At 40.0% G+C, this 12,787-nt stretch overlaps 1 protein-coding gene across 1 annotated transcript; it reads right to left on the bottom strand.

Annotated features, from left to right (window-relative positions):
- Positions 1-4,221: 4,221 nt before the first annotated feature.
- On the bottom strand, positions 4,222-12,474 carry sano (serrano). Its single transcript, XM_065219870.1, has 4 exons — positions 11,477-12,474; positions 10,379-11,416; positions 6,175-6,541; positions 4,222-5,984 (listed from the first exon to the last, which is right to left on the bottom strand). Exons 1-3 carry the CDS (start codon positions 12,091-12,093, stop codon positions 6,208-6,210), a joined length of 1,989 nt encoding a protein of 662 aa, XP_065075942.1. The 5' UTR covers positions 12,094-12,474; the 3' UTR covers positions 4,222-5,984; positions 6,175-6,207.
- Between the last annotated feature and the right edge of the window lie 313 nt (positions 12,475-12,787).

The raw sequence follows: 12,787 nt of genomic DNA, 5'->3' as shown, positions 1-12,787 counted from the left end.
GACTATGATGTGTTTCTTTGATTACTGAAAAATCCTGTTCCCCTAGTTTGAAGTAGTCAGGACTAGGAATCGGTGGTAGATCTTACATCCCGTAACGTACCACGAAAAGGTGATCTACCCACGTTACGGGGCGAGTATATGGTTACTTGGGTACTCATATGGCCGTCAAAATGGTTCATCGGTTGCGAAATGAAGTATTTCTGAAAGTGATGCATTATATTTCTCAATGTTTTGATTTTATCTTAACGTTACCTCAATGTTATATCACAGACAAGCAGACACAACACATTGAACTCAACAGATGACTGTAGTGTGTAAACGTCAAACGCTAGGGAATTGATTATGTGCACCGCAAGTGGCGGTACTACCAACTAAGAAACATTTAAATTGACCGTTAAAAGCGATTTAGATGAACATTTTAAGATTTTTATGTCTGCTTGTATGTGATAATACCTTCACTATCGCAACTTCGGGTAATCCGCGAAAGTACTTGCATTTTTCTCAGGCACTTTTGATCTAAATGCAATCACTCTCTCAAACTCGAAATGTGCCACGACCAATTTGGCACAACGACGCCCTATACGCTCCCTGACTGAAGTGCAGGGTCTGTCCATAATTCCGGGGAACTTTGAGATTGGGCGTAATTGCTTTTGTAAACAAACAAGTCAATCGCCGATTTCTCTCGAATAAACGCTCAATCTTGCAAACAAACTATACCAAATGGTAGAAGAATCATTCATCTACCTGTTTGTGTTGTTAATTTTTAAGATTGAGCTTTAATTCGCGAGAAATCGGCGATTGACGTGTTTGTTTACAAAATCAATTACGCCCAAATCTAGAAGTTCTCCGGAATTTAATTGTGGTCCTAAAAGTGAAAAATACGTTCCTATGGGATACAGTCAAAATGTTGATGCAATAAGATAGATTAGCAGGTATATAAAATTTCAGTTGTGGATGACGATTCGGGACGTGTCCCAGAAGGTCAATTCTTCCGTCTGGTTCGTCCAGCAGACAATGAAGCGGGCCAGACTTCATGTCTTCAAGGTAAGGAAGGCGCCTAACCAAACTGATAAACAGAATACGGTGGCCAAATCCCGCGCCAGGAAGCTGTACCGCGAGTGGTTGGTGCAGCCGAAATGCATCGTAATGGACGACGAGACCTACTTTAAAGCGGACGCCAAGCAGATCCCCGGCCTGGAGTTTTTCGTCGGCAAGTCCCGCCTGGATGTTCCGGAGAAGTTCCGGAAGAAGAAAGTCGACAAATTTACCAAGAAGTACTTAGTGTGGCAGGCGATCTGTGGGTGCGGCAAATTCAGCAAGCCGTACATAATGACCGGCACCATCAACGGCCAAATATATAGAGAAAAATGCCTCCAGGAGCGTCTGCCATCCTTTCTCCGGTCCCACCAAGGTGACAATTTGTTTTGGCCGGATCTGGCATCGTGCCATTACGCGAAACCAGTTATGGAGTGGTACAAAGCCAAATTCGCCAGAACTTCACCCAATAGAAAAATTCTGGGCTATTATGAAGGGCAAACTCTGTTCTCCAGGCCTAAAAAACGACAAGGATTTGAATAAAGAATGGATGAAAGTGTGTTAGAAGGTGCGGACATTTCGCCTAGGAGAGGAGGTTGAATAAACCAACTATGCAAAAACATACCTAATATGTGTTTATTAGCTGCGACTGAGAGTTTCAAAAATATCCGAATTAGAATGAATTTTTTGAGATCATTTTACATGATACAGTCTTTATAATTTATATATTTATAGATTTATAAATGATTCACGATTAGAATTAGAGGATCTTATAATTTCTTCATGAAATAGTGACGATCGCTATCGATTTTTATTATGAATGGCTATATCAAAATTTAAAGAAAGTAGGTCGTCAATCGTCAACCTGCCCTTTCATATTTTTGTAAATAATCAACTTGGTACAACTTTCCTGAAGAAAGTATGTAGCTAACTATTACCTGTAATTTTATACAGTCAGAGAGACGTCCATATAAAAATTATTGAACTTTTTACGATGTTTCTTAACACTAGTCTTAGTAGAGGAGGGGACCGAATACTTACTCGAGGCTACGGGCACCAACCTATTTAGGCCTATTCTGCGCGGCGTGTGAGGGGACGTGAAGTGACAATTGTCACCTTGGGTGAGGTGACTCTCCATTTGATTTGCATGGAGACTCACGTCACCCGAGGTGACAATTCTCGCGTCACTTTTCAAATAGATCAATGTAACAAATGTAAACAAATAGAGTTAAGCGATACAAACTATTGCTTTTCTATCATTGTATGTGATACAAACACATCCATCCAAATTTAATTTCATTTATTTAATCATAGGTCAAAAATTGTCCAATGTACAGTTTGAAATGATGGGTACATGATTGTTATTTCGGTCATTCGGACTGCCTAACATGATTGGTGCTCATTTTCTAAAGGCGGGGCCAACCTAAAGTTAGGTATTCTACGCTGAAATCTGTGAAAGGGATTCTAGTATCATGTAGACAAAACGTCCGTTTGATTATGTCAATGAGAAAAATCGTCCAATGTAACATGTCCGATTTGAACGGCGCCGGTGGTGTAGTGGTAAGCGTGATTACCTCTCACCCCAGCAGGCCTGGGTTCAATCCCAGTCGGCGCCGCCGGGATGTTCTGAGGCATAACATCTCTGATCACGCCTTCCTTCGGATGGGAAGTAAAGCCGTTGGTGCCCGGTTCATGAGTTGATGGGTCGATAGGTACCCAACTAACATTTTCAGCTTTGTAAGCCAACTTTTCCAGCGTTGTACTGTAAAGTAGCTGAAAAGAAGCTGCAGATACAGCTACAAGCAAAAGCTAGCAAAATAGTTTTGGAGAGCGTTTACTCAACTTTCTCACAACCATTATTCAATTTGTCAGTCGCACTGAATAACATAAGCCAATAAACGCTAATGTCACTTCTATACACACACTAATCAACTTTCAACTTGTAGCTGCAAAACAAAGCTAACAAAGTGAATATATTACTCATTTGATGGCTTCTAAACAACCAACCACTCTTGCTGAATAACATAAACATCAAAAGTGCTTTTTCAACAACTAAACAACCTGTACTCAGCTTATAAACTGTGTTAGAACAACTTCGGAAGCATTTTCACAGTCAACTAGGTTTATTTTTAGACGTGTGCAGTTTTACAGCTTTTACTCTGCTCTTTTATAACTAGTCGAGAAAAGTGATTCGTGTTCACTATTATAAAGCCTCTACTCAGCAATTTTGTTGTAGAAGGGAATGTTGATTTGTTTACATAAGTTCAAAGTGTTGGCGTAGCACAGTTGGTAGTGTCAAGGTTTGCCAAAGAGGTCGTCTCGAGTTCGATTCCAGGTTCCGGTGCAGGGTAAGTAATTTGGTGATGATTTGTAACTAATTTCGATTAATTTGATTCACAGCAAAATAAACTCAATAAATTCCTTCATAAAAAAAGCGTAAACAGTATTTAACCCGGCTTCAAGAGAAAGCTGTGTAGTGATTATTGGATAACCGGGAAAAGTTTGAATAAGCGCCTTTCAAGTTCACACACAACTAAACAGCAGGATAACAGCTGTATAGAAGCGTTAATGGATATGCAATAAGAGCTTCTCCCGACCGTTCCAACAGCCATAAGTAGCTGACTAAGTTCGCCAGATTTGCTTGTATAGAGGTTGAGTAAAGGTTTCCTCATATCGTATAACGTTTGAATACAGCTTGAGACTGTATAATTGAAATGAGTAAAGCGTTTACATTACGAAAATTGTTAGTTGGGTAAAAAACAAACCAAAGGAAACATGTCCGATGTACAACTTGACTAGTCAACATGTGGTTTTTTCTATAATGTAGCATGAAATTCAAAGTAAAATTGTGATTTTACCGTTTCTAATGGATTTTCAACGTTATTATTCACTGACTACATTCAAAATGGTATTGCAAACTGTATTGTTTCTAAACAGTTAAAATAATAATCTGTCGAACTTCAACTTCGATTTTCTCAAAATGGTGGATATGTTACATTGGTCTATTTGAAAAGGGACGCGAGAATTGTCACTTCACTGTCACCTCACACGCAGCGCAGAATAGGCCTAATTATCAACCAGGAAGGGGCTCAAGAAAATCACGTATACAGTTGTTTAGCCTCAGTAGAAAAAAAAACAAATCGACAGGATGTTCGGATCGTCTGTTATTTGCAAATTAGTCAATAGTTTTAATCATTTTTTCATATTTATTTCTCATCTCTTCCAATAAAATATTTTCCAATAAGCTTCCATTTCTTTTGTTTAATGAAGAATTGTTAAGAGCTAGAACTTTTTTTTTCTCACCTATAGTGTGTTTGCGTTTAGTTTCTTTTTTTTTTGTTTGTCTCAAAGAGGAAATTGGAGGAAAAAACAGCGCGGCTATCAATAATGCCTTGCCTGGATTCAAACGAACAGGCTAGAATCTAGAATTTACATCTTAGAGAATTTTGAATTCCGTACTCAAACAATCTTCGTCCGATTTTGCGGCGAGCAAAATCTTCTCAAACGTATACAGTTGATTTGACAGTGATAATAACGAGACGAAAACTAAAAGAAAAATAGAATCCTGACTGATTGTTCACTGTTCTCGTAAAAAAAAAATAATATAACACACCAGCATACATTCGTTTTCCGCATTGTTGTAAAATCTTACAAATTAGATTTGTTAAATTGCTAGTTGTCTTCTTTTGTTTAATAATTAACTGGAATAGTTAGACTTTTCAGGGACTAAATAAAAAATAATAGTGATGACTTTTGAAAAGTGAAAATTTCATTTGCTTTTCGCTGTTTGCTTCGAAATGGAATTCAGCTAGTGAGTTTGTGACTGTATGAAAATAAGTTTTAGGATGTTTTAAAGGGATTGGGCTGTGCAGCAACCATAAACTAAATAAATTTGAGCATTCTTAGTATTTATTTAGTCATGTTGTTGATTCGAGTGGAAGGGGGGGGGGGGGGGTGGGGGTGATTTGGGGCAAATTGCGAGAGGGACTACCATTTCTGCGATTTCTGTTCGGAAAAGCAAAAGAACTTAAACCTTTCAATTGATTAAACACAATCGTTTTCTTTTTGAGAGAAGTATTCGATAAAAGATAATTAAAGGGTGTCCTTTTCTTCAATAAACTTATCTAATTGTACGAATCGATTCGATCGAATCAGCACGTGTTTAACTTGTTTTCGTTTCTGTCGTTCAAATCGTCCTCTGGAATAGATTATTAAGCAGTACGTCTTTTAAAGTAATAATTACCACAGCCTTATCGACGAATGGCGAAAGTAAAACTATTATTCTGTTGTTCAGCAGATATATCCGTTTCTTGTTCTCCTTTGCTTCCATGCGATCTGGAAACTGAATTTAACGCTTGCGCCACACCTTCGTGCATAATGCCTTTCCTGCTGCTTGCCCTCTTCTGGTAATTCGATAGCATTGTTTGTAATTAATCTCCTTCGTTTACTGACTGGACAGTGATGGTGATGTATGTGTGTTTGTCTGTATGTACTGTACTATGTATACAACAAGTAAACAAGAACATTTACTAGCCTTTTTTTCTTTGTTTTGTCGCAGTGTCGTTTAACGTTAATCTAAATACAGCGTGGTAGCGTGACGCCAGAGAGACTAATTTCAAACATCGAACACATTAGTAACAGTATTTAAGTTTTGTATTTATTTATTTAACATGTTGTTGTTTTGTTTGTATGACTTTCCTATCAACATTTTCTTCTTTGTTGTTGTTTTGTTTTATATCGCTAAAGACATCTAGTGATTAGTTAACTGTTTTTTGTTTGTTTGTTTGTTTGTTGTTGTTATGTTTTTGCTCTCAAATTGAAATTCCAAATACCGCCGTCACGTGAAGAGGAGCTTTGGGGGTGCAGCACCTCGTTTCATTTTGTGTTGTTATCTGAAGTTGCATGAACTTCTCCTGCAGTTGACTATTTTTTTTTCGAAATCTTTATAACTGAAAAAAGCAAATCCAATTTAGAAATGTTCACACATTTGTTGGAATTTTTCTACATACAGGTGGTACCATCCACCCACCGCTGTTTCTCGCCTGTCCTTCATAAACAGACAATCAACCGAAAAATAGCGACGGGTGGACGGTACACCGCCCGCATATATCGTGGGACTACTGTATACTCAAAACCTACCATTTTACGATAACATTACACACCCTGTGCGTCTTACAAGTAGAGCGTCCCCTGTTGCCGATCGAACTGGTGCAGGTAGAGCTTCTTCTTCGATTTGTCTGACTTGTGCGGACGGAGGTCCCACACCAAATTCGAAAGACTGCGCGGTCGACTCAGGCGCCGGGTTTTCTTCTCCGGCAGTTTGGAATCGCCGGACGTTCGGCCACCGCTGCGGGACGAATCCAGGGTTCCTTCGCGCCCGGTACTGGCCGACTTGGAGAGCATGTGGTTCTTGTCCTGAGTGTTGCTGCTGCCCTTGGGCGAGGGTGAGATCGGTGTCGGCGGATGGGAGTCCTGCGCCAGCTGCAGCGAGCTGAGGCTTTTGTATCTGGAATGTAGATGTTCGCGGTGTTATTTTTTGTTTAATGGAAGATTTTGATTTTGATTATAAAAATATCACTAGATGTGCCTCCGCCCAGTCAGTTAAAGCACGGTATTGCCACATCGGAGGCGGTGGGTTCGACTCCCGGTCTAGAAAACCTATTGGACTTTCCTAGGGAATACTATTATAATAATATCTAATATAGGGAATACTATTATAATCACTTCCCAGAACATGCCCGGAAGTGGCTAATGTGGTCCACTCAATATTGTTATTGATCTTGTTATCGAATTTGGAAGTAATGTGAAGTGTCGCATCATAGGTTTTATTCCTTCCATGTCAAATTTAGGTCCATGGTACATATCCCTGGAACTTGTTCCGGCCATATCTCCGGAACCAGTTAACCGATTCCAAAAATATTTGATAGCTTTCAATAGGGCCACAATACCTACAGTTTGACCATAGACAAACAGACGTAACTCTTTGAAAAACTTGTTCTTGAAAACATAGTATCTCAAAACATATAACCTCAGTAACGACATCTATCTGGCTTCTCGCGGAAAACAAGCTTGTTCGCTAACTCGTAAACAATATTGCATAAAATTTCTATAGAATATATAGAAACGTCAAAGTGATCCGATGCCAGCGCTGCGGCGAGTAGTTCGCGGAACTGATAATATTCAAATCAACCGTTAAATGCATGAACGAAGATACACAATGAAGAGTTACGTCTGTTTGTCTGTGGTTTGACGTTGATTTTTTTTTTCAAATCGGACCAGTAATTTCCGAGAAAATGAGCCATGATGAATAGCTAATGCGTGGAAAGTGAACTTTTTTTTTAAAACGCAGTGAAACTCAAATTCGTTGATTTTTTTTAAATAACAGATTCATAAAAACTGTATAAAAAGGCTTTTTCATAATAGCAAGCCATAAACAAAGTTTTTGAACAAGTATGGGCTAAAAACTAGCATTTGTAAAAATAGGTCCAACCATCATCATTTTTTAGGTCCAACCAAGATCAGTATAGGTCCAACCAACATCATAATTCTTTGCTGAATAAAAACGTTTTATAAAATCATTTGTTCATAATATTTAACTTTTTATGTTATTATTAGGAACAAGAAAGGTAGATCTTTCCCCTAAGCATGCATTTTTCATAATTATATGTTGAATTCATACAAAAAATACGACATGAATTTTGACGTCGTGTGATACCGACCTGAATAGGTCCAACCATCATCAGTTACCCTACTAGTGGAAATATAAAGACTATTTAAAAGCACGGCTCCACCAAACTGTAAGAATCAGCTTAATTCTAAATCATGTGTGTTATGTATCGTGTTACAATATAAAGCTAAGAATGAACCAATTGCATAATACACCCTAGGAGCCATACAAAAATGTATAGGAAATTGGTAATTTTCGATGTTATAAATTATTGCGACTCCAAATAAATCAAAGAGTTAGTTACAATAATCATTAATCTCGATTTTTGCTAAATTTGAGCATATCCAATCAAGTTCTCAAAATTCATAAAAATCGTTTGTTGATCACCGATGATAACAAAAGCTTGCCCAGGAAACGCCTAAATGTATGTTTCTCTTATATCCTATTCAGTCAATCCAAACACATAAAGCAACCAACAATACAGACAAAACGGTTGCTACGACTACCATGACAAACTTGCTCTGTAACATAGCTCGATCGGAGTGGTAGAAGAATAATGATATATTGCTTGCCTGCATTCACATTTTTAGCTTTATTTCAATCACGTTCAAAATATCATGTGATTTTTTTGCAATTTTTAGTTATCATTAAACGGAGATGAACTAGCCAAAGGCTAAAAATCTCCGTAATAAGGAATAAAAAAAAAATATCATTAAATAAAAATTAAAGTAGGGTAGAGCACTACTAACTGGCCTAATCGCCCATTTTGGGCCTATCGAGCAGAAAACATCAAATAAATTCATTGTTTCAGAGTTAATAAGTCAATTGTGCGTTTGATACGATACTTTAGTTCAATAGCTACCGAACGAAGTCAATTAGAACGTGTGATATGAATGTTTAAGGTGAATTGCTGTGATATCCTTATTCTCGAAACCACTTCGAAACTTTAAGTGCACAAATATCAGCTTCTACGACACGTGCAACATTCAAATGGTTACTCCATGTTTGCTGCACTGCAGCATACATGAAGTAGAAATTTCAGGTGAAATGGGGCACCGATTTCCGAGATTTATGTAATGAAAATTCGAAGTGGAAGTGCATGTATAGCCTACGCGGCGGCCATTTGTGGACTCTACATGGAATCACCTTAAACCCACTTTTTCTCAAGAACAACCGAAGCGCTCCGATCGAATGAATTTTTATCTTTATCCGATAGGCCGCAGTGAATTCAATGGCGATTCAATGCATTAGGCATAATTTAGAATCCATAAGCCGAGTTTGGGGTCAAGAAGCAGTGTTAGATTTTTAACAATATCTCAACAATTTGTTTCTCTCACAAATCTTACAGTACGTACGGAAAGGTAAATACATTTAGAAGTCATCTGCATTCAATTTTGTGTAAAAAAAATCCACCCGAAAAATAGAGGCAAAGGGCTTCAAAATTAAATCAAAACAACAAGCCCTATATGTTGTCTGATAAATTTCAATAAGGATTTACGCGAGGGGGACGACTACGATGCAGAAAAGATTGTGTTTTGCTGTGGCTAGCTGCGCGCACGCTGAGTAGATAGAAAGAAGATTGATGACGATTCTGAAGATTTCCTGCAAAAAGATGATGAGCGATGCAAGTAGATGCGACAAATGAAAGAAGATTTTTCGAAGATTGATTCGCTAGTGTGAGATTTGTTGAGCATCTAAATTTGAGATTTAGATGTGTCGCCCCCCTCGGATTTACGCCCCTTTGTCATCTTACGACAGTACGCACTAAGATTTTGTTATTTAAGATTTTAGAATCTTCAGTATCTAAGTGCGGCGCACAATGCATTCGGATTTGATACATTCCGGGAAAGTGACAGTAAAATCTACTGTCTAACTGTCAGATTTGCTATTTGAGATTTCAGCCATAGTAAATTTAAAATGTTTGCAAATAAGCAAAAAGCTCGAGCTGTTGGACGTCAAAACATTCCAAAAGAATTATGGCCAAAATTCTAAGCTTATTTTGAAAATTATTGTAATAGAATTTGCTGAAAGTTAGTTCTGAGGTGAGTTTTAACATTATTCTGAAGCGGACTCAAAACGAATTCTGAAGAGATTTTAGAAAGAATTCTAAAATAATCCTAACTTTAAACTCATGTAGTCGCTAAGAGCGTTTCTAGGGAACTTTGAGAGGAATTCAGTGAGAACTATGACGTTTTAAAGGAATTCTGATAAACATTTCCATGGGAATCTCATGAACGGTTGCGATCAAGATCTGAGGATAATTTCAAGGGATAACTTAGACGAGAGTTTCAACCAATTATGGGGAGCAAGGGAAGGGAATGGGTGAGTAGAATTTCAATGATATTTAGGGAGAGTACTGAGGGCAAGCAAATTTTAAGGAGGCTAAGTAAAATTTCAAATCATTTCTGAGGAGTAATCTAAGATACTTAGTTCTGAGTAAAATCCTTAGTTGCATCTGAGGGATTATTGTGAGAATTGGGGCACTCCATAAAGCACGTCAACTGTATTGAGAAATTTTATTGGATAAAAAAGTAGATTTAAAAAAATACTTTCGTGTTTTTTCGGTAACGTTCCAATGAAATATTTTGAAATTGACTACTTTCATAGTTTCATTAATTCTAGTGAACGACAAAAAAAAAATCAAATTCCGGATTTTCTATTCCCTTCTCGACTCACCTTATATGGAACAGTGGGCTCTGCGGCTCGATCGCAATCTCCTTCGGTGTTCCCAATCCGTTCAACGGTGGATGTCCTGGCGTCGGTGGGCCTCCACCCATCGGACTGACGGCCACCGACGTGGGACTCTTCTGGTGGTGCACCCCGAGATTGTTTTTGAAGTATAATTTTGGCAACGTCGGCCGTTGACGCTTCTCCGGCAACTTCTTCCCGGGGATGGTTTCTATTGGCGGTGGAATCGGTTTGTGTTCCTCCCGGTGTATGATGATATGGTTGTTGTTGATTGCGTTGGCCATTGTGGCGCTGTGCTTAGTCGATTCCAGACTGTTGCCGTTCATGATACTGCTGCCGTTGGTGTGCTTGATGATGTTGGAGTAGTTGCCGGTATCGTAGTGACTGTAGTTGTTGTTGATGCTATTGCTGGTGGATTTGATGTTTTCGACTGTTTTGAGGTTATGTTGGTGAGTGGCGACGGGGATGTAGCTGTTGTTCGTCGAGGTCGGTTCCACGATCGCTTCGAACTTGTTGAGGTTTTTCGGTAACGGTGCTAGGCCACGAACGTAGTCGTAGATCTGATCAATTTCGTCGTACTCGTCGGCGACGGATCCATTCTGACTACTACTACCTAGGGGCGGTGAATACCGATTCGAATCACAGCTGTTGCTTTTCTTCAATAAGTACCCGTTGGCCGTCAGGCCGGATAGGGTCGAAGCCACCTTGCGGTTGCTGGTTTGCTTGGCCGTTTCTTTCTTGTCTTTCTCGCCTAGCTTGAGGTCGATGATCTGTAGCCGATCACGGGCGTCTACCAGTAGACGTTGCGCCTTGTCCAGGAAACGAGAATACTCGATAAAGTGATCCAGTTGGTCCATGTTTTTCGCTCTTTGGATCTTTATCTTGGCGTTTAGAGGGACCGAGATCAAATCCATGTCTTTCTGGAGGGGCAACGCAAATATCCGATCCACTTCAACGCAACCCAACAGGCGCAGTTCCGGTACGAATGGTTGCTTCAGTCCTTTGGGTGCCGTACCGTGGACTAATCTGTAGAATTATAAAAGTGATTAAAATGCTGTTAAAAAAAATAAGTGAAGATCAACCTACCTAACAGTTACTGGCATTCGTTTCTGCAACAGATTGTTGACTGTATGTACACCGCTAATACTATCCTCTTTAGCAATAGGTGAGAATTTGGCTTTGGCTTCTAATGGCAAATTGACGATTTCGTCCTTGGACGTCTTGCACTGCAGATACTTGCCGTTGTCTGAGATCGTGGTGAGAATTTCGCCGGCATGCAGCGATTTACTGTTGTGATTGCAGCGGACCGTCTCACGGACCAGCACCCGGAAGTTCCGTCGTTTCGACAGCTCCAGGACACTCTCTATGCAACGCGTCGATCGACCATCTTCGCTGAGGAGTTCAAAGAACCCGGGGTAAGTTTCGGGAATAAGGACCTTCGGACCGACGTTGGTACTCTTGCGACCCTCCTTGATCTTGATGGGTTGGGCTAGGATTTGGTACTTTTTGCCGGCATTTAAAAACAGGGCTGTACTCTGCAGCGAAGGGTTTGAGAGGGTTGGCACGCCCAGATTGTAGTACTGGCCTTTGACGATCTTCCCGACGGCGGGTAGATCGGTTTTGGCGAAATCTTTCAGATAGACTGGTTGCGTATCGCCGAAGCGGGATGCAGCCAGTATGATCTGGCCATCCGTAGCGGCCATCGTGGCGTTGGAATTGGCGGTGTTGGATCCTTCTGGGGACAGGGAATGGCTGGGATGGCTATCTTGATGGTGAACAACTTGCGTCGTTCGACGGCGGATACGGAGGAAGTAGTTTGCGATCTGCTGGCTGAAGCTCGCCGCTTGTGGCACTATCACATTTTCGGTCGGTTTCTGCGGGGGTGGCGGCGATGGCGGCGGTAAGCGCGTATGGTCCGGAGTAACTGTCTCGTCGTGCTGCGACACGGTGCCGAAGCGCAGCGGGAACCGTCCGGGGGACAGGGTGGATCGGTGATGGTGGCCGGGTTGGTACGGTGAATGGTGGAAGCGAACAGGGTGAGCTGGGTTGATCGTGGTGGAAGCTAGCGGTTCAAGCTGCTGGCATTGTCTGAAAATGGGAGGGAAATTCGAAATTGGTTAGAGTTTTTATAATTATTTTTTTTTTATTAGAAATACGAAATAAATAAATGGACACATTTTGTGGTTCCAGATCGCAAGCTAAGTGTAATTTTACGATCCGGGACTTAAACAAATTCCATGATCCTTGAATTTTGTCAATTTTGTAATTTTACGGTATTTTGAAGATTGGTAAATATTTAGCATGATTAGGCTATTAGGCTATTTTGCATCATCGTTTCTGATGAAATTTCAACCACATGTACAGTACAGTACAATCAATGAAAAGTTCCACCAGCTG

Source organism: Ochlerotatus camptorhynchus, unplaced genomic scaffold (genome assembly GCF_037179485.1).
Source record: "Ochlerotatus camptorhynchus isolate MF236.1 unplaced genomic scaffold, CSIRO-AGI_Acam_v1.1 ptg000112l, whole genome shotgun sequence".
Classification (NCBI taxonomy): Eukaryota; Metazoa; Arthropoda; class Insecta; order Diptera; family Culicidae; genus Ochlerotatus; species Ochlerotatus camptorhynchus.
Note: the sequence above shows the minus strand (reverse complement) of the source record. Positions and strands in the feature narration are given on the sequence as shown.